Source organism: Crocodylus porosus, unplaced genomic scaffold, assembly GCF_001723895.1.
Source record: "Crocodylus porosus isolate Cpor-Errol unplaced genomic scaffold, CroPor_comp1, whole genome shotgun sequence".
Taxonomy (NCBI): domain Eukaryota; kingdom Metazoa; phylum Chordata; order Crocodylia; family Crocodylidae; genus Crocodylus; species Crocodylus porosus.
The window spans coordinates 13,991,991-14,014,659 of NW_017728911.1; the positions used below are offsets into that span (position 1 = coordinate 13,991,991).

A 22,669-nucleotide genomic window follows, 5' to 3' on the forward strand; every position below is an offset into this window, starting at 1 on the left:
AAACAAGTTTGCACTATAGTGAAAAAAAAATATGGGTAGTGAAAATGGGCAGTGGAGACCAGAAGAAATCTAAATTTATATCACAGGCAGTATATGGCAGGAAACTGGAGTGTAAAATAAAATTTAAGCTGCATTATTCTGCAGTGTATAAAATGTAAATTTGTATGTCAGTGTGCAAACACTGCAGGTTCTGAAAACATACTGTATTCTCTTTTAATACTATAACAACAATTTGCATAACTGGTTTGCTCTGTTATCTAACACTTTTTTGTTTTAATATACAGTGGTATGCCATATAACAGCACTTCCTGACTTGTTCTGGAAAAATACTTACTGTTTTGTACACTCTGGTAGCTGATTGGGTCATGCCACATGTGCTTGCCCTCTTGCCATGAATGTGTGCTGTTTAGCATGTTGCTCTCCATTAAAATAGACCTAACTTGAAATGTCACCACCCTTTTGCTAATTTTTCTTGCACTACACTATAGATGGCCATACTCTAACTTGGTACCCTTTGTCTTGATACAATGTAATTTTCAGTCTCTCTAGCAAGTCCTTGTGCATACATGTACATAGGTCTCTTACTGCTATCAGCCCATGGTGGTGTATCTGTCTTGTGTTAAATATTAAATTCCCTGAGTAAAGTCCTGCTGTCTTTCCTCATTGAAGTCAGCAGGGTTTCATTCCCTGCTTCCCACATCTCTATAAGTTAAGTCCTCATTCTTTTCCAAACTGAAGAATTCCTTCCCTTTATGATTCTTGATGCTCATTCAGCAAGCTGTGCACTCTCCATGAAGGTCTTAGTCCGGTTTTGTTAATCTATTAAACCTAGTCTCATAAGAAATCATGCTGAAAATAGCATGTAGTTTGACTGTTTATATTTTGCCTGTGCTTTTTCTCTACAGCTCTGTCTGGGGCAAGGCAAAATTAGACTTTTAAATGATTCTTATAGTTTACAAGAATCTTAATATAAAGAGAATGACTTTGTCTGTTGGTAAAGGTTTTGTGTGGTTTTGAAGAAGTTTAAGAAGAACATTGTTTTCTCAGTCCATCAGGGTCTCAGGACAGAAAATAAATGTTATTTCCCTAATAGTGCTTCTACCAGATTTCATGGAGTTTTGGGGGGAAAAAGAAAAGAGGAAATTGATTTTATATACATGTTACTCTTAATACAGAGCTAACAAATGTATGGGGAAGTGTCTAAGATAGCTAGCTGATGCACACCAGTACTGTCCAACTTGGGACCAGATAAATGGTATGGGGCCAGTCTGTGGACCGTATCTAGAGTCCATGGAGTGGGTCCGTAGTGTGGAGCTGTGTTGTTCAGATCACAGGCTGGAATTTGGCAGAGGTGGCGTTAATTGCTGTGGTTCCTAAGGCCACCTCTCCTTTCCTCTAACCACATTTTTGGGGGCCAGAAAATGTGGTCCATATTTGGTCACCCCAGTATAAACCGATTCATTTAATCACTCACGCATCATTGGATAATGTCTCTCTCCATCTTTTCAAATGCAGACTACTTGGAAAATATAGCTTTATAGCTTTACAAGTCATTTTACAGCTCTGCAAATTATCAGAATTACTTGAAGTGTCCGGGAAACTTTGGATGCCCTATGCTCTTCCTATGGGATTTAACATATTCATTTTCTTTCTGGATCCAAAAAAACTTTTAACAGCTGTCTTATACATTTGCATTGCTGAACCAGAAACAGTTTGCAAGCTATTGCCTGAGTTTAACATTATATAACCTAATTCTGGCATAAGTGCCATATCAGCAGGCTTTATGTAATAATCATTAGCATCAATAAAAGTGAAACTCTTCTTTCCTTCATGGCTAGGGACAGAAATTACACATAAACCAGTTTAAGTGATCAGAAACCAGTTCTGTAACACAAAAGAAGGTCAGTGCACATAAACTGCTTTCAAAATGGCTTAAAGTAGTGTAGGATAAACCTGGATAGATGTAGCATTAGACTTAACTGATTTAGGTTCGGTGGGTTAGCCTTCTGGCCGGGGCCACTGCAGGCACGTGACTGCATTTCCAGAATCAGAAATGAATGTTCATTTGCTTATCAGTTCAATCTATGCAGCTTAGACTAACCTGTGAAGATTGAATTAATTCAGCCTCAGGCTTTTTGACTGTCTGTACTTAGCCCATATGCATGGATCAGATTCCTGTAAGCATTGGTTGCCGATCATTTCCACTGATCACCATTAAAGGTACTGCTGGGTAGCACTCTTGCAATTCAGACCTTGTTAATCTTAGTTTGTACAACTATACAGCAGTACCAAGGTATCTCACTATCAGACATTATAGTGATGCAGAACCCTATCTTGAAATCCTTACTCTGTCATTTCTCATCAAAGTCTCCTGACACTTTCAATGGGAGATAAGACTGAATAAACATTCTAGGTGCTTATTCAGGGATGATTAAGAGGTTTTTCTTAGGTTTGTTTTTTTTGCTTAGGTATGAAGACTAGAGCCTTTACTGTCTTTAAATATGGCAGACTACTACGGCTGTGTGATGCTTTGGGTGCTGATTCAGATTGGAGGAAATTTGGCCCAATTAAATCAGGGGACCAATTAAAAGGTCCAAATCAATTCAAAGCTCTCTGAATCAATTTGGAAAAGATTTGGAGAGTTTTGGTAATTTGGACAGTCCCCACTTGATGCAGTGGTGGGGCCACAGGGGGACCGCTGCTAGGCCCCATCCCCTACCTGCTTCTCCAGCTCCCCTGAGCCCCGCCAGACACCTGCCTGCTGCCCTAGCACCACCCCATGACTGCCCTGCTGCCCACAGCTCCCAGTTGTTTTAAAAAAAGCCCCCACTCACCAGGTGCTTCCAGGTGGGGGGGCGATCCCCGCTGCCCCCTACTGCCCCACACCACGTGGGGAGCTCTGTCATGAGCCCCCTGACTCCTGCCTACTTTCCCAGGCTGCCCCACCTGGCCCAGCTCCTGGACCTTTAAAAAAAAACTAAACTAAAAGCCCTTCACTCACTGGCTTCTGCAGTGGCCTCAGCTTTGGAGGGCTCAGGACAGAGCCCCTCCCCCACACACAGTACAGGGCAGTGGGGGACAGCAAGGATCACTCCCCCCTCCCCCACCAGGCACCAGGCTGAGCCCATCATTTTTTGTTGTTGTTGTTTTTTTTTAAAGGGCTGGGAGGTGGGGCAGCCATGGGGGGTGGGGAGTAGGAGAGTGGACGGGGATTGGGAGGCTCGTGGCAGATCCCCCCACACAGCGTGGGGAAGTGGGGAGCAGCAGGAATCTCCCCCCCAGCTGGCAGCAGCCAGTGAGTGGGGGCTTTTTTTTTTTTTCTTTCATTGATCCAAGAGCTGGAGCCAGGTGGGGCTGGGAGAGTGGGTGGGGGATGGGGCCTGTGTGATTCAGAGATTAATCTGATTTGGCAGTAACTGAATCTCTGAATCAGATTTGGCCGAATTGATTCGGGGCAGTGATTCGAATCACCAAATAGAATTACTGTCCCCCGAATTGGCTGAATCTGAATTGATTTCATAGATTTCATAGACATTAGGGCTGGAAGGGACCTCGGGAGATCATCGAGTCCAGCCCCCAACCTGAAGGGCAGGAAGTCAGCTGCGGTCATAGGATCACAGCAAAATAAACATCCAATTTACTCTTGAAGGTGTTCAATGTAGGCGCTTGAACCACCTCCGCTGGCAGACTGTTCTAGACCTTGGGGGCTCGGACAGTAAAGAAATTCTTCCTTATGTCCAGCCTGAAACGGTCTTGCAGTAGTTTATAACCACTTTGCACAGGCCTACAGACTACCTAGGTAATAGGGGTGCGTGAAAAGGGCTGTATTCGATTCGGATTCAGCCTGAATCAGGGACTGTCATTTGATTCCTTGATTCAGATCATTGTCCCCAGTTTGATTCAGCCAAATTCAAATCCGAAGATTCTATGCTGATTCGGAGAATCAGCAGTTTGGCCATAGACACAGCTTTAAATGTTTTTTCTGCATACCTCAAGGTATTAGGCGTGGCTCATGAATGCTGTGATTCTGGGGGAGATGGAGCATCCCACAGGAATGTGGGGGGCCCCCATGTGCTTGGTGGCAAATTCAGAAGTGGACCAGAAATGCTTCTGGTCCACTTCTGGGTCCTCTGGGGAGTGCACGGGGTCCCCCCCCCAACTCTCCTGGCTTAATGATTGGCCATGGGGGAACCCTGGGTGCCCCTCCAGACCCAGAAGATGCCAGTCACCGAGCTGGGAAGGCACGAAGGGGCCCCCCTCGCACTCTCCGGTGGACCCGGAAGTGGACTGAAAGTCCTTCTGGTCCATTTCCCCATCTGCTGCCAAGCATGCTGGGGAGCCCCCCGTACTCCTGTGGGACACTACATCCTACCCAGCATTGCAGTGTTGACAAGCCATCTGGCATCTAGAGGTATGTAGAAAAAACATAAATCTGCAAGTCTAGATGTCCTTCACCCAAGGGTGTTGAGGGAACTGGCAGGGGTCATCGCGGAGCCCTTGGCCTGACTGTATGAGCATTCATGGTCATCTGGCCAGGTGCCAGGGGATTGGAAACTAGCTAATGTGGTCCCCATTTTTAAGTAAGGGAGGAAGGATGACCCGAGTAACTATAGGCCCATAAGCCTCACCTCAGTCGTTGGAGAAAATCATCAAGGAGCACATCTGTGGGGGGTCAGCAAGAGAGATCCTGCTCAGGGGCAACCAGCATGGGTTCATCAAAGGCAGGTCCTGCCTGACCAACCTGACTGCCTTTTATGACCAGGTAACTAAACCCTTGGATGATGGTGTCACCATGGATATAGTCTTTCTAGACTTTAAGAAGGCCTTTGACACTGTCTCTCACCCCATTCTCACTAATAAATTAAGCTACTGTGGCACTGATGCTTACACAGTTGGTTGGGTAAACAACTGGCTGATTGGGCGCACCCAGAATAGTGGTGGATGGGTTGTGCTCAACCTGGCGAGATGTGAGCAGTGGGGTCCCCCAGGGCTCAGTCGTCGGGCCTGCACTGTTTAACATCTTCATCAGCGACTTGGACGAGTGGGTTGAAAGCACATTGTCCAAGTTTGCTGATGACACTAAGATGTGGAGTGACGTGGGCACACTCAAAGGGAGAGAGAGGCTGCAACTAGATTTAGACAGACTACAAAAGTAGGCAGATGATAATAGGATGGGGTTCAACATAGATAAATGCAAGGTGCTGCACCTTGGGAGAAGGAATCCACAGCATACATACAGGCTGGGGAGTTCCCCTCTTGAAAGCACAGAGGCAGAATGGGATCTTGGAGTCATTATTGACTCCAAGATGAACATGAGCTGCCAATGCCAGACTGCAGCCAGCAAGGCCAGCCATACCTTGTCATGCATCCAAAGATGCATCTCAAGCCAGTCCAGAGAGGTGATGCTCCCCCTCTATGCAACTTTGGTCAGGCTGCAGTTGGAGTACTGTGTCCAGTACTGGGTGCCACACTTTAAAAGGAATGTGGCCAGCCTGGAGAGAGTTAAGAGGCGGGCCACCTATTTGGTGAGAGGGCAGCAGGACAGGCCCTATGAGGAGAGACTGAGGGTCCTGAATCTGTTCAGCCTCAGCAAGAGGAGGCTGAGGGGGGACCTGGTGGCTGCCTTCAAACTCATCAGGGGAGATCATCAGCAAATATAGGAAGAGCCCTATTCTCCCCAGCACCACCTGGGGTGATGAGGAACGTTGGTAATAAACTGATGAAGAATAGGTTTTGGTTAGAGAGCAGGAGGCAATATTTTACAGTTAGGGTGGCCAGAATCTGGAACCAACTTCCCAGGGAAGTGGCCCTCACCCCTAACTTGGGTAAAACCAAAAAGAGGTTAGATGATCACCTGTCTGGGATCTTGTAAACCCAGCATTCATTCCTGCCTGTGGCAGGGGGTCAGGCTAGATGATCTGTTCAGGTCTCTCCTGACACTAGTTACTATGAAACATTTAAAGCTGGCCAAATCACCAAATCTTTCTGAATCGATTTGGAGGGTTCCGATTCAATTTGGAGAGATTAAAGAGTCTCCTGATTTGATCAGAGTCGGATTCAGAAATTCAGCCACTGAATTGGGCCAAATATCCACCAAATTGAACAGCCCTACTATGTAATTTGCCAAATTTTATAGAACCTGGATTCTTTCATTTAAAAAGTTAATAAGTAATTAACTTCACTTCTCCGCAAAATAAAACATAGCAAGTATTTTATTCTGAAAAATAGAATGAAAATTAGACAGTTATATTACAGTCGAGGATTTATGAGCTTCACTATTAAATGTGTCACAAACTTAATTGGTTGCAAATGGCAGCTAAACAGGAAAAGACATTGGGATTGCCATTTGCTGTACACATCACTCAGAAAGCTAGAGTCACAGTTGTAAAGACAGATTTTTTTCTTTATCCATGTACCCAGTCCAAATCCAAGCTATGCAAGTCTCTTATGTTCCAAAACTTCATAATAAATGTTCCCCTGTGGAGAGTCTAATGCGTGGAATTTATGTTTCTCTAAAAATCCATTTGGCATCTTCATGATTAATGTTTAAATAGGGATTACTAGATTTTGCATTTTTCATTTATTCATTCTAAAGACTTATTCCTTCTCAAAATACACATTTTATTATTTTTTCTTCTCATGAGTATTTAAGTATGTATGATGGGTTTTAATGCTATCTTATGATATTGTTCTTACATTCCAGCATCTCATAAAGTCTCCCTTTACTGGCAGTTTTATGAGTGCCATCAGCTGAATGTGGTTTTGTGTTTTGTAATCATAATTTCATAATATGTTGTACTATTTGTTGTCTGCTGAAGTCATGGAACCATTATGCATATACATGTCTTGATTGCTATCATTTAAATTACCCAATGGCCATGGAAGTTCCTGGTACAATTCATAGAATCATAGAAGTAGGTTCGGAAGGGACCTTGCAGATCTTCAAGTCCGACCCCCGGCCTGGGCACGGGAAAAACTGGGCTCAAATGACTCCAGCCAGGTAGGCATCAAGCCTTTCCTTGGAAGTTGGTTCCAGCTCCTATCTGCCCTGACTGTGAAGTGGTTCTTATGGATGTCTAATCTGAACCTACTCTCCAACAACTTATGGCCGTTATTCCTTGTTATGCCAGGGGGCGCTAGGGGAAACAAGGTCTCTCCCAAACCCTTCTTGTCCCCCCTAGTGAGTTTATAGACAGTCACCAGGTCTCCCCTCAGCTTTCTCTTGTGAAGGCTGAACAGGTTCAGGTCCCGCAGTCTCTCACTGTAGGGTCTGCCCTGTTGTCCTCGGATCATGCGGGTGGCCCTCCTCTGGACCCCTTCAGTGTTGTCCACATCCCTCCTGAAGTGGGGTGCACAGAACTGGACGCAGTACTCCACCAGTGGCCTGACCAATGTCGTGTAAAGGGGGAGGATCACCTCCTTGGCCCTACTTGAGATGCACCTGTGGATGCACAACAAGGTCCAGTTAGCCCTGCCAACCGTGACCTCGCATTGTCAGCCCATGTCCCTTTCTGCCTCCGTGCTCTCAAGGAGGGAGTTTCCCATCTTATAAGTGTGCTGCTGGTTACTACTGTCCAAGTGAAGCACCCTGCACTTGTCAGTATTGAAACGCATCCTGTTTTTGTTAGCCTACCCCTGTAACCTATCCAGGTCTTGCTGCCGTCTTTCCCTCCCTACTAGTGTGCTCACCTCACCCCAAATTTTGGTATCATCAGCAAATTGAAACAGGTTGCTTTTCACCTCATTGTCCAAATCGCTGATAAAGAAATTGAACAGCGTGGGCCCAAGGACCGAGTCATATAGTTGCCGAGGTCTCCCCTCCTCCCTTTTTCAAGATGGGGACCATGTTGGCTATCTTCCAATTATCTGGCACCTGGCCTGTGTATCTGGCACCTGGCCCAAGCACCACGAGCGGTTGTAAAGCCCTGCCAAGGGCCCTGCAATAACCCCTGCTAGCTCCCTCGACACCCTGGGGCGGAGAGCATCTGGACCCGCTGACTTGAACACGTCCAGCCCCTCCAGAAGCTCTCTAACTCGGTCCTCCCCAGCCTGAGGTCTGGAGGTGTTCCCCTCGAGTCCATCTGGCATCACAGTGGGGAAGTCCCGGTCCCTGCACAAGAAAATGGGGGTGAAGAATTGGTTAAAGAGGTCTGCTTTCTCCTCTGGCACAACCACCAGATTGCCCAACATATCTTGCAGGGGCCCCACATTTCCCGGTGCTTTTTTCATCCTCCCTATATATTTGAAAAAGGACTTTTTATTATCTTTGATCTTGGATGCTAGTCCTAGCTCTATGTCCACCTTAGCTTTCCTGACAGCCCCCCCTACAGGTCCAAGCAGAGGAGGTATACTCCTCTTTGAACATAGCACCTTCCACTGGGTGTATGCCGCCTTTTTGGCAATCAGGAATTCCTGGACACCCCTTGGTGTCATTATAGGATAATAATAGAAGGATAGAATAGGATAATATGTTTGGGAAAAGTAAGAAGTATTCTCCATGTTGCAGGGCACTAAGGTGTGCCTGCCCATTTAAGCGCAGAAGCAGCATAGGTAGAGAGCCCTGGGATCTAGGCAGAGCTCCACAGCTTGGCAACAGGCTAATGAGTGAATTAGCTGACACCTGCACATGGTCAGCTGGCCAGGAGGAGGCAGGGCTCCGGGCACATACATTCTCTGGTAGCTGCCAGGGATAGGAGCTCCTGCATGAAAGAACTACCTGGAGACACTTGGTTGCCTGCTTTGCTGCTTGCAAGACTAATAGGGCTCCAGGAGCTCATAACGTACCTAAGGCTATGAGCCACACAATGCTGGGGGAGAAGTTTGCCTTCTTAAAGGGGCAGACTGTGTTCTCCAATGTTATTAGTATCTTGTAGCTTAGGGGCATATGTTTATGTTGTCACTCCTACCGGAGGTTTGGGCTGAGGCTTGAAGGGGAGGTTTGGAGGCTTCACTAGTGCCCAGAGAGTGGGGGGTGCACAATTTTGGAGAGCCCACCACCTGGGGGGTGCAGAGACAAGGAGGCTGGACAGCCCAGTGACAGGGGGGCGTGGCAGACAAGGGCCAGTAGTCCAGTGATGCGAGGAGATTAATTAAAGTTAGGTTGATTAAGTGCTAGTGATTAAACCCCCTATGTGAGTGGGCAGGGAAAGAAGTGTGGCAGGACTGGGTCAGCTTGGTGAAAATAGACACCGACAGGGGAAAGTTCCCAGGATGTCTTTGTGGGCTGAGACCCAGGGAAGCATGACCTGAGGGGAAGCCTCAGCGTGCCTGAGTGCCTAAAGAAGTGAGCCCAGAGTTGCTGCCCGGCCTGCCAGTGACAGTTTGCTGTTCCTCTGTGTGCTTAATTGCTTAAATTGCTCCATGGGCTTGGCGAGGCCATGCACAGGCAGAGAAGCACACATGGAATAATTGTGTTTTGCAGGGGTCTGGAGTGGAAACAGCCTTTGCACACTGCAAGATGCCTGGGCCTATGTGGGATAATCTGAGCCAACTGAACCTCCAAAGTGTGTAATGAGAAGAGTCAGGGACTGCCCCTCCTTGCATCCATTGGGCACAAGTCAGGGTGACTGGCTGTTAGCTGTAAATAATTAATTGGGGGATTAATACAATGAGTATTTAACATAGTACATCAGCTATTAGCTTTATATTTTTTAAGGGAAGATCAAGTTAAGTGTAATAGCTATCAAGTATTATTTTTGTATAAACTCATCCTTGGGTATTGTAAAAAGAGTATTTCAAACTTTTGATATTATTTCCTGTATATAATTTAAATTCTGTAAATAGTTATTTTTGCATCTGCAAGGTATCTCCATTGTAAAAGGGAGCCTCTCCTCTCAGGAGCCTCTGACTGTTTCTAGGTGAGCTGAGTAGGGGTAAAGCTACCTGGCACCCCAGGTCCCAAACATTTGGACACAGCCACGGGTAGCACCGTGTGCCAAGGATGGCAATACACATCCTACACTTACGATACAGTGCCAAAACTATAGCCACTTAAATCAATGGAACTGACTCAGAGCTTGCCCCAGTGTGCTACAACACCCATGAGTCCCCCTACTTGTCACTTACAGCCTCCAGCTTGAAGACCTCAGACACATTATTAATGGCCTACAATTTCTCCTGGAAATCCTAACCATCTTAACGCAGTTTTGAGTGAAAAGCCTGTCCTGGCTTACGGCAGCCCCTGGGACTTCAAATGCTATCTCTCCAGCAGTAGGCTACGCAACTCCAGATCTCACTGAGCTACCAGCCTTGCTATTGACCCAGATGCTAGTTGTGTCCCCTCAACATCACTGACTAAATCATTACTGGACCAAGCAACACAAACTGTGACCCCAGGGTTCATTTACTTCCTCCTCTACCAGCATCATATAAGCCATCACCAACTTAACCGTGTCCCTCTTTTCCACATGGGCCAGACAGGGCAATGCCTATGTAAAAGAATGGATGGGCATCATCCATTTAACCTCTTAAGTGACCTTGGAGTAGTTGTCCTTAAAAAGCAAAACTTTAAAAACTAACTTAAAAATAAGATTGTATCAACCATTGTTTCAACAGGAACTATGTTTTCTTAGCCCATTAACTTGACTAGCTGTTAACTGCAGGGTTTCTCTAGGTATCAGCTGCCTTGTTAATCTCCATTGATTTAATCAACCCACTTGTTACACCTCTTGACCTCCTCTACACATGCAGGTAAAGGTGTAATTCGATTTAATGTTCACCCATGCCAAATGCATGCCAGGAGGCATGATTGTGTGGCTCACATGTACATGGCAGAAGGCACAATTGTGAGATCACATATTAAATCCAGTCATGCCTTATTGCCAATGCAGGGGCCACCTGATCCTGGGCTCCCCCTGTACTGGTAAGAAGGAGGTTCCCATGGCTGGGAGCCCCCTTTGTTGAGGGTCCTGCAGCTGACCAAGTCTCTTGGCCCTGGCTGTACCTCTTGCACAATTCAGACAGAGGGACCCCATAAGTGATGGGGCTGTTGTCCCCAGCTACACCTCACACGTGCCTGCAGCCAGGACTGAGAGCCCCATCAGCTGTGGGAACTCTTGGTCCCAGCTGTGCGTGAGGCACGGCCTGGACAAAGAACCCTATTGGGACTGAGAGCCCCATCAGATGAAGGACTTGCACCCTGTCAGGTCTGGGGACAGTCAGTCCTGGCTATGCATGTGACATAGCTGGGACAGAGATCCTTGTGTGGGATGGGGGTTTCAGACACCCCTAAGCCTTGGGGATCATGCTGCCTGAGCTCAGGGGTTTCAAACTGGGCATGGTGCACCCCTGCAACTAGGAGCCCTGACAGATAACGGGGCTCCCAGCTCTGGGGGAGACAGTGTAAATTATAGCTAGTTGATATTGAACTTTAAAGTTAGTACACAATTTTGAGTACTAGGTCTAACTTTATAGCTGGTTGGAGCTTTTTATTGTATAATAGCTATTTTGCATGTGTAGCTGGTCATAAGGTAATTGTGCAATTAACCAGTTAATTGTGCAATACTTGTAATGTATAGAGGGGGCCTTAGTAGATGCCTCCCCATCCCTTTTCCCTTCTTTATAACATCTTTTTTCATTGTACCAGCCTGTTCATAGCATCTGATGAATTAGATTGTTGCCATCCTGTCCTACCTCGTCCTTGAATTCAGGCTAATATGACTAGTCACTTTTGTGTTTGTTAGATGTGTTTTTATTTACTGTTAAGTCTATTGCTCAGTACCTGGGATTGTCCTGAGGTTTCCCATAAGCACAGTTTTCCATTACCTTCCTCTGAACCGTGGACATTTGGGGCTGCACACTTACTAAGAAGCATAACTACAATTTTTGCCACTTATACAGGTTAGATTTTATTTCCAGGTGTGGTAGAATGAGATTGTCCAGGTATATGTCAGAAGTAATAAAGAGGAGGAAGCTGCCTTCCTATGTTAAAGTGCAGTAGCCTACTGATTAGGGCACTCAAACCACCAAGAAAAAAATTAGGTATTAGGCAGAGCATTCTTTTAGCTTTCCTCTTGAAATTGGCCTCCAAGTCAGGCAATAGAGGGACTAGAGCAGGCTTGTCCAACATGCAACCCACGGGCTGCCATGCAGCCCTCCAAGCTGTTTTCTGAGGCCCGAGGTGCTGCGATGGGAAACAAAAGTAAACACTGTACTTTTGTTTTGGGGTGGTGATGTGCTACCGCTTCCTGTGAGGTCGTTGAATATGGCTCACCAGCCCACTGGGTGATAAAAAGTTCATGATCCTGCCCCACATTCAGAAAGGTTGGACTAGAGTTAGATTATCCTGCTGGGAAGCAAGAGATGCAAATTCAGACCCCTTCTGGTTGTGGAGCAGCCTGGAACCTGGGTCTCCTGGGCAATTGTCACAGCCACTTCACTGTTGGACTTCCCTGTACCTCTCCTGTGGTTTGTCTTCCACTAATGTTTTGGGATTTCCCCAACTTTATCTGCATGTCTAAGCAGCCCTGTTCTGCCCAGGCACCCAGAGGTTAAGTGACTGATGTCCCATTTATGTTCACTGACTCACTAATAATTCACTCTTGTAATGAAGCTGCCATTTTAGTATGGACAATGAGAGAGTGCTGCTTTACTGTGCAGGTTCACGTCTCTTACGTTGTCATTGCGGCACTTACATGAGTCCCTGGGAATTGGACAGTTTAGTTTGAAGATTCCAAAAAGACCAGAAAGCTTCCTGGCCTGCTATAATTGAACGCAGTCCTTCTGCCATTAGGAAGCCATACACTGCGTCTGGAGAGCAGGCCCAAGTAGGGAAATGATGTTTTTTAGCTTAAACGGATAGACAATCTTCCAATCTTGGTGCACTGTATCATATTTGCTAGCTGCTATTGTCAGACATGTGGACATCTGTGGAAGCTGCATTCAAGGAATGTGCAGTGGTATGAAAGCTTTTATTTAGATTTTCCCTAAATCTTCCTGAATCTGGAGTTTAAGTAATGCTACACATATATTCCAGAGCAGGGCACCTTTGAGGAATTGAGTAAAATGAATGAAGTGTCTTAATCTTGTTCAAGATACTGGCTAATGGATAAAATTAGGTAGGGCTTTTGAAGAGCAGACCATCACTGTTTACTTGTTAGCTGATTGGAAGGAGAGGGAAAAGATGAAGTAGCCCATTTATCTTGACTAAGCCCTTTACAGCTTCTAGTAATCAGTAGTGAACATTTCCTTTTCCTGGCAGTGCTACAGATGTAGGAGTGGTTCAGATAGTCCTGATGTGGTCTGGAGGAACCCCAGAAATGTTAAGGTGTAAAACTTTGAAACTTTTAGGTAGCGGGGAGCACAACTAATTTCGCAACTGTAGGATTTTTTACTAGCGCTATAGCAAATACAAGTAGCGTGAAGCATCAAAAACTAGAATTGTGAGGTTGGCCTAAAACTGAATGTATTTTAAAAGTATAATAAAAGAAGAATACATGGTAGGCTGTTTTTCTTTATCTTCTGGTTTTAGTGTCTCTGGTGTATATTGTGTATATCTCTTGTGTATATATGACTTGGGTCATATTTTCTCCACAAGGATGAAGGGCAATTTAAAAAAAAATAGAATTACAGCACAGTAGAATTAATGTAAAATGGAATTACACTACAAAACTTGGCTGAGGGTACTGGCCTCAGTTGCAGTCCACGTGTCAAGGTTATAAAAGGTAACCATTTTACTGTATTTTCAGTCTTGCTGACTCTTGCCATTCTAGCTAATGATAACTTGGCGTCTCTCTCAAAGCCCTACCTCTTGGGCTGGTGATAATTTGGGGATCTAGGCTTTTTTTTTTTTAAGTTTACCTCTCCTGTTTGTGGGAAAATGCAAATTAAGGTAATCTTTTCACATGCCGGGTATCATTATACACCGGCTGTAGGGAACTGCTGCTACGAGTGAAAGCGTTAGAACATGTGGTTTTCAGAACTTTACTCTGCAGAGTTTGATATAATCTATCCTCATCTTTCCAGTGTCAGAGACAGTAGAAGCAATAAAGAATCTATAAACAGTGAGAAAAGAGCTACAAAACACTGTCATTAAAAAAGTGCTACAAGCTGAACTCTGCAAACCTCAATGCTTTTAAGAACCCCAAGTACAGATTTTGTTTTATAGCATATTGAGCTTTCCTTTTTTTTGAATCCCAGCCCAAACAAAAGCATTGATGAGAATTTGTAGTCAAAGACATACCATACTATTGGTGCAGAGCATTGAAGGGAACTGTAACATGCACAGTTTTATCTGAGAAGCTGGCCCTAAAGTAGATGAAATCAAGCTGTACCTTAATGAGAAATTGCTTAATAATCTTTATACTTTTTCATACTTTGGCTAAGAATATCAGCATCATAAGCATTCTTGAGGCTGGAGGCAATTAGTGCAAGGTGATCAAACTGTAAGGTTAAATTTTCTTTTTCTTTTTTTTATGGGAAGGCCTCTCTTACACCTGTCAGATGATGAATTTCAAATGACAGTTTAATAGACTTACAGTTTTCCAGACAGCCATCTTTCTACAGCTTCATTATTAACAATAGTTTAATATTTACCAGCACTTTTTTCATTTCTGAACTCTGATATTCTGATTATTTTTTTAAGTAACTATGTAAGAAAAATGTTCAGATCATAAAATTAGACCCCTAAAAGTAGGGGGGTTCTGTATTAAAGATAATGTAAAACCAGGATCCAGTAGAGTTTGCAAAACAGTCTGCTTTGCAGGTGTTTAATGTAACAACATAAATAACATGTCTTTTACAGTTATTCCTTTTCATCGCTATTTATAATAATCCATATTTTACAATTTATGCATCTTAACTTTGCCTCCCAGAAACCTATAATGAATGAGACTATAGAGTGTATAACTAAAATAAAGCCATGTTTCACTACATCAGACCAAGTGAGGTCTTGCTCATAAAAGCTTAGGCATCTCCTAGTCAGTTAGGTACATCTCTACCCTGCTTTCTGACTTAATATATTATTTGTGTCAGCTAAGATATGAGGTAGAGAAACTATAACAACATATCAGAAAAGTAGAGATTCAGGCACCAAATAGACTTAAGGCATCCCTAAATAGATGCATCTCTGAAGAGCATAAATTAAAATAAAATTGTATCATTAAAGCCTGTACCAATAATTGAGGATAATATTCTTAATGGTTTGTAATCCATCTTCATGGGGGATGTTGTAGTATAGACATGATATCCATGGTGGCTAGTGTGGTATTAGCTGGAAATTTGTCACTGGAGTCCAATCTCTTTAAAAAATCTATGATGTCTTTCAAATAACTGGATGCTCCAACATCAGTGGCATATGGAAAGAGGACAGAGTCTACGTAGCCACAAATTCCCTCCTTGATGGTGCCAGTGCCATAGACCATGTGGTGTCCTGGGCTGCCTGGTTTGTGGATCTTGGGTATTAAGCAAATTTGCCAGCCTGGGCTCAAAGGAGGTAGTCCTTCTATGTTTTCTGATGTAGATTCTGTAGGAGGTCATCTAGTTCCTCCTGGTATTGTGCCATGGTGCCCTTTGTTAGGATTTTGTAAAATTCCTTATTGGTCGGTTGTCTCAAGGCTGCCAGTATGTATGTTGTTTTGTCCTTGACAACAGTGGCACCTGCTGTATGATAACATCCTAGTTACTGCTCTGTTCAGCAGGAAAGATTATAACATAAATGTGGGGTTTTTTCATAATCTCAGAGTGGAAACAGCTTATATATAGGTCCAGAGTAGGGCTGCAGCTCTCAGGTGGAGTTCAGGAACTGTCCTTTTGCTGTGTATGAGTCTGGTGTCTGGTAGGTTGGTCATTGCATATTCCCTCAGCCTCAGGCAGCAGAAAATGGCTCAGGGTCTCCATGGAGCTGCACCTATAGGAACAAAGGGGTCACAAAAACTGATCCACGTAATATGATAAGAATCTGTAGTCCCTTTTTAAACCATACCTAACACAATCCAGTCTGTGAATGATTTCTTGTTTTACAATTTCCTATTTAAATCAGCTTTTTAAAGTTTTTTGCCCACGAACAGCTACCCTGAGGTCAGCAATGGAGTGTCCAGGGAAATTAAAGTTGTCTGCCACAGGGCTTTGTGGGCTCCTACAGACGGGCAGGCAGTCTTCTTCAGGACCTGGAAATTAATCAAGTCTGCTGGAGCACGGAAATTGATGCACTCTGGCAGGCTTCCGCGCCCCCGTGCTGAAAAAATAGTGGTGGAGTGCTTTGAAATAAAACACGTTCAATGAGCTTTAGTTCAAAGTGCCCCATAGCCATTTTTCAGCATTTTTCAGAGATGCTGGTACACGTGATGCATGGGCACTTCTAATTAGCGTGGCTCACTAATTAAAGCACCCAGCGCCATGTCCCAAAATTCATGTAAAAATGCCCTCTGTCTTTCTATATGATGTCAGATTGGTGTTCACTCACTCTTTCATGTAAACATCACTCCATCTGTCTAGTGTCTATCCAGAATTTCTAACGAAAGCTTGTGCTAGCTATATCTCTAGTTAGTCTATAAGGTTAAATCTACCCTGCCTTCCATTAAAGCCACCCAGAGTTTTTCAGTGTACTCAGAGCCATGAGCAAGACAAAACCAAAGTAGAACTCTTCTAATTTTGTAATTAGGTCACTTAGCGTAATGCTTTGTTGAGAGCACTGGAGAACTGCTCCCTTCTACCACCTCTCTAAGGGGAACACCAGGAAGAATTATCTTTATCATCTCTCACATGCCGAGTGAATGCATGCTCACTACTACTTTCTTCTCTTGGGAGAAACTTAGTCCTCTTTAGTCACATCTACACTAGAAGTTAGAAGCGCAGTAGACTAATTCAAATGCACATTAGCACATCACAGCAAATGCTGTGCTAATGCACAGTAGAATTAATTTACTGCATATTAGCATCACATTAAAAAAATATGTTGACAATAATGTACAATAGCACTGATTACGACACATTAAGTTAGTACTTGTTATTACAGGTATTAAGCTTAATGCACCATAATTATGCACCGTGCTGTGGGGTTTTTTCATGCATGTGTAGAGGCTGACCCAGCTGGCTAGAGTACAAAGGTGCTTCAAGTGCTTTGCCTACCTGCTAGGTAGCTCCTTACTGGAGCACCCTCGTGCCCCATCCAGTCCCTCTTAGACAGGTCAGAGCAGCTCTGGGCTGGCAGATTAACCTCCTAGCTCCCATGCCAGCCAGGTGTTCCAGCCTGGCTCAATGTGCTGCAGACCCAGGCGTATGTTCAAACATCACACCTGAGAACAATAAACTTCTGCGCAATATGTGCTAGAGTTTATTGCTGCATGCTAATAGCATGTGTAGATACCCCTTGTGTGGTGTCAGAAAACACCACTGGATGTTGTACATAAGGGCATTGTCATCACTTCAGACCTTGCTAGTCCCAGTCCATTTTGGAGGACCATTTGCCTGGGAGGAATAGAGGTAATTTTATGTTTCATTGAGATTAGGGTCTACATCTATGGTCAACCTCAGTATGGGCTTTACAAAGTGAAAGAATTCTAAATACAATCTCTTTTCATTAAGATGGCCTTAACTAGACACTTTATCACTTACGACGTTCATTTGCCATCTCACTTTTGCAGCAGGCATTTCATTAAACAATATATGTATAATTTATTGTTTGCAGGAGAGGGAGCCCAATAAATTAAACAAGGGAGGGCAGTCTCTTTGGCAGTTGTGTCATAACTCAAGCTCTGCACCCTTCCCAAGGGCCACTCCAATTCCCTTTGCCTCCCCAAGCTATTGTTCTGCTTTCTGCCCCCTGCCCAATCTGCCACGTATCACACACACGGATTACATGTGCTGCTTGTAGCCCATGTGGTGTGGGCTGGCCACTTCTGGTCAAAATCTTATATACACAGTCTGTCATTTTAAACCTGTTAAATTTAGCTGGAGTTATACCTGGCTACCTCAGATACATTCTGACCATGTTGGAAAATATTTTATATGAGCAAATCACTCACTCATAAGTGTCTCATAGTTCTTCAGTTTATTTGGTAAGTGTGTTTGCAAATTTCCAGAACCAACAGCATCTGGAGCACTGCGACTACATGAGTTTATTACTGGAAGGATTGCTAAGCCCTGTGAAATAGCAGTGCCCTCTGGTATGTAGGTAGATTAGAGTCTCCTATGTGATAGCATTAACTACTATGATATCAGCCCAGCTATTGACACAGCCTTATTTCCATTTATTCTCCCTCTAATATTCTTATTTAGGAAACAGTGGATGCATCTACACAAGACTGTAGAGTTGCCTAATTAGGTTCTCAGTAAAGTCCCAGTGCCTACACATGCAGCCCTGTTAGGCTTCAGGAAACTAATGAACTCCTCTGTAGGTTGGTACTTGTAAACACAAGTACTGTTCTACAACAGCCTTATTTAATGCACAGCAGTGCACATGTAGACACTGATGGGGCTGTCTGGGCGTGAGGGTGGGGGCTGCCTGTTGGCTAGCCCTGCACTGGAGCAGCCTTGTGCCCCAGCCAGCCTGTCTGCAGCATGTTGAGTTGGGTCAGAGCACCTTGGGCTGACCTGCCCAGGCACCCTGCCAGCTGGGGCTGCTCTGACTCAACTCAGTGTGCTGCGGTCTTGGGTGTATGTGTAAAAGCAGTGCTGGAGCACTAATATGCACTGGAGTTTATTGTGTCCATTAATTTCACATGTAGACGTGTCAGTGTCTCTGAGATGAGGGGCAGTATAGAGATCTACCCATCTACATTCATTTTTTATTTACCTTTGTCATGTTCTCTTGTACTTCTCTCCTTTGTAACATAATCGATCCCAATCTTTTCACCCTCTCAAAAATATTTTTCCGAACCTTGGATCACTTTATTGCTGTTTTCTGAACTCCTTTTCTGCAATATTCCTTTTTGAGATGAGGAAATTGGTGTTGTGCATAGTATTCTAGAGGCTGCATCATTTATGTATATAATTCTGTGATCTGTTCCATTCCTTATGTCCCAACTTTCCTTATGACCACAATTTTGCACTGAGCAGAGGTTTTCATTGAGCTACCTACAGTATGGTCCAGGTGCCTTTCTTGATTTGATACAGTTAATTTAGAACCTTGTAAGGTATTTAGACTTTTGTAATAGTATCAATGTTCTCTCTTTCCATCTGCATTAGTTTACATTTGTCAATGTTTCATTTACTCTCCAGTTTCCCATTCATCTAGACTGCTTAAATACCTGTGTGTAAAACAGAGAATGTTGCTGTCAATTACTACTGCTGCAAAGGAAGTCTTTGAAGTATCTGATTCTTCCTCTGAGAGAGACTTTATAAATGATAATCAGCACCTTGAATGTTTCCTTTCATTTTTTTCAGAAATGTACTTCTAGGCAGGACAGAGTATAGGGTATCATAGAACCTCATTGTTTTTGTGAGTATTTATCCAAAATGTGAGCAGCTTTCTACAATTACTATAAGGCATGCTGTGCATAGAATCTATGCGTATGTACAGTGCTTAGACAGTGTAACCCCACTTTTATTTGGATACCTAGACACTATTGTAGAACAGAAGTTATAATAGTAATAATATTTAATTAGGTATTGTATACACATGTAATCACAGTTTGTGTCCCCAAGAGTTTACAATCCAGGTAGACCAGACAGTGAAAAAAGAAACTTATCTTCATTTCTAGATAGACAGAGGACACTTACAGAAAGGGTAAGTGACTTACCAAAGTCACAGAAACAAAATTTCTCACAAATGGATCCTAAACCCTGCCTACTCTCTTACTCTGCAAGCCACTTTTCACTATGCTAGATGTCCCACTGGTGTTTTCAGACACCGTTCATTCCAAATGGCTTTACGGATCAGGACTTTGCAGCTGTTCTGGCAAAATGTGTTTTCTGTAAAGGAAAATAGAAAAATTGCCAAATGGTTGAATGAAAAATAATAACTAGAACACTTCACAACAGTGAGCCAATGTGCACACTGGTTTATGAATTGTGCTCTTGGTGTTTCTGTGTAGCAGATGTAGTGATTACCACTTTGGTGTTCCACTGTATTCAAACCACTAAATACAGACTCACAGGAATGCATAAAGAAGTTTAGGAACCACTTCCTTTTTATCCAGGTGTATTCTTTATACCTGTCTAGCTGTCTGAAACAAAGAATCACATGACAGCCTATGAAAAACCATTAAGAAAAATTATCTAGTCAATTTGTATACTTTTCTCTTCCTGCAGAATACTAATTCATGCATTCACTTAAGGGTTTGGGTTTTTAGGTCATTTTTTTCTGCACCAGTAACATACCTTCTGCATTATTTTGAGCCAGCCATACTGCCTCATTCCAGCATAATCCAGTTACCTGAATTTGTTTGAGTACATGTATAGCAGATTGGGCACTGGTATGCCAAGATGATTTCATCTGATCAGCATTTGTATGTGTTTGTCCTCCCTCCTCTCAACAGCACTTCGGAGTCGATCAGGACGGTCTATCATCAATGGAAACTGGGCAATTGATCGACCGGGGAGATATGAAGGAGGCGGGACAATGTTCACATATAAACGCCCAAATGAAATCTCTAGCACTGCGGGGGAGTCATTTTTAGCAGATGGTCCAACAAACGAGATCCTGGATGTCTATGTAAGTTGCTCAGATTCGGATTAACCTTCCTGGTGGAAAATGAGAGTCGTGTACTTTGTTCACAGAGCACACTAAATATAAGCAGTAAAACGAAATAAATACATGTATTCTATTTACTTAAAACCAGCAGTGTTTTAGATATTGTACTATCCTCTGCAGTTGCAGTTACTCCAGATTGTAGGAAATCTAAACAGTAACAGATGTGTTGCCCCCAGAGTTTACTAATCAGTAAAACCAATTTTTATTTGTTGAGCAAAATCAGAGGCAAAGCATTCACTATTCCTTACTTCATGTGAACTGGTTTGGTTCCAGACACTTTCCTAATTAAGCTAATTTGGCACAATTTAGTTTTATAGTGAACTGAACCAAATGTCTGCAGCAGGACAGGACCTCTTACAGAGTCAAGTAGTTTTGCTCCTACATTTTTTAGAAAATATACAAGTAAAAGCTATAGTATGCATGAGACAAAACATGGGTTTAATAGAAAGCCTCATTAGGAAGTCCTGAACAACAGACACTCAATAAAGCAACTGAGGAACTGAACTGTGGCCAGAGGGAAGCAAAACCCCTGATTTCATTTTGGGGTGGGATTTTGCTCAGTTTTCACTATTGTGCAATATTGAGATAAAAGTACAATTGTGGATTGTTAATAACTTCCTGAAATATAAATTGGAGATATCAAGATTTTCAAACAGACAGAACATCTTAGTTACAAGATAGAGTATGCTGTAGGTACCCTCTGGTAGTACTATTAACTGACCAGGATTTTGTTTCCATTAAGCTCATCTGGTGCTGACAAATATAAGTAACAATAATAATTGTTTTATTATTAAATTGCTTTAACAAGGTACAGCTTGGGATACACAGAGTGATAGGCTTGTTGTAAAACTTTTGATGATCAGATAAATGGGGTTCTGACTATCCAGGCCTCAAACTGCATAGTACCAAAGTAGCACATTGTGTGCCCTCACACAAAGAATAAGTGGGGCGTTAACTGAAGTGCTGTGAAGGTTTTATTGCCATGAAACTGATGTCTAATCTATGATGACTACATAACCCATATGGAGATGAGGAGCAATGAGTGAATAATGCAGGTGTTCCCAAATAAGTGTCACTAGAATTTTAGAGAAACTTAAACTGACCATAAAATGAGTAATATAATGCATTTTTATTTTTACAGCTTGTCCTATTATGTGGTGGTTTGTTCAGCTACTATTATTTATTGATTTGGTCTATGACTGTTTTATTTCTCTCCTTAGTTTTTACCATGAAAACGGAAAAAACTTTCATGGATTTGGGCAGTGCTTAGTGAACTGAGTTGTGAATTATTGCTGTGGGGCCTGGCACTCTCCCAGTTACTGTGCTCTTTGTTGCATTTGTTGAACAGTGGAATTTCTTTTAAGATGGCTGATAGCTTAACAAGCTTACCACTGCAGTCAGGGAGGGCTGCTTCTGGTGGTTGCTCTAAAATGGGAACAGGAGCTTAGCATCTGAACGAAAAAGAAGGACCTTTTTAGTAGAATAACCTACTTGTTATAAGTTAGGACTTACTAGTTATCCTGGATTTAAACCAACTGCAAACTCCTCAACTACCTGAATCTTAGTCTTTGTCTTCTGAGTTCCTGAATCTTGAAATTTTCTTTAGCTACACACACTGGGTTCTTCAGATTTTTCATACTGTCCATAAATCAAATGAAGGGTTCTGCAAATGATCATTCCAACTGTGTCTGTCCTTCCGTCCTTTTTTCTTAGTTGATTGTTTTTGTTTCACTCTCCAACTGCATAGGCAAAAGCTCTCTAGTTAACTCATAGCAGATTTTAAAAAGAGATAAAGAACTGAGACTCAAAGCTGTGTGGCTTTACAGCTAAAGTAGGGTTACTGTACATCTGGGTTTTCCCAGACATGTCCTCTTTTGGGTCCTCCCATCTCCATCTAGGCCTTTTTTTTTTTTAAATATCAGCAAAGCCAGGGTTTTGCTCTGCCTCTGCTTTCGGCACATGCTGGCTGACCCCAGCAAGCTGCTTGAGGGAGCGGGGCAGGCCAATTGGAGGCTGGAGCATCACATGGTCTGCACACTG

At 43.3% G+C, this 22,669-nt stretch overlaps 1 protein-coding gene across 2 annotated transcripts in view; it reads left to right on the forward strand.

Moving 5' to 3' along the window:
* Positions 1–22,669, forward strand: part of THSD4 (thrombospondin type 1 domain containing 4) — a 639,363-nt gene that overhangs the window by 528,520 nt on the left and 88,174 nt on the right. For both annotated transcript variants that reach the window (XM_019533460.1, XM_019533461.1), the window contains one exon: positions 20,415–20,590. In XM_019533460.1, the coding sequence (XP_019389005.1) occupies positions 20,415–20,590 (176 nt within the window). The remainder of the gene's footprint in view (positions 1–20,414; positions 20,591–22,669) is intronic.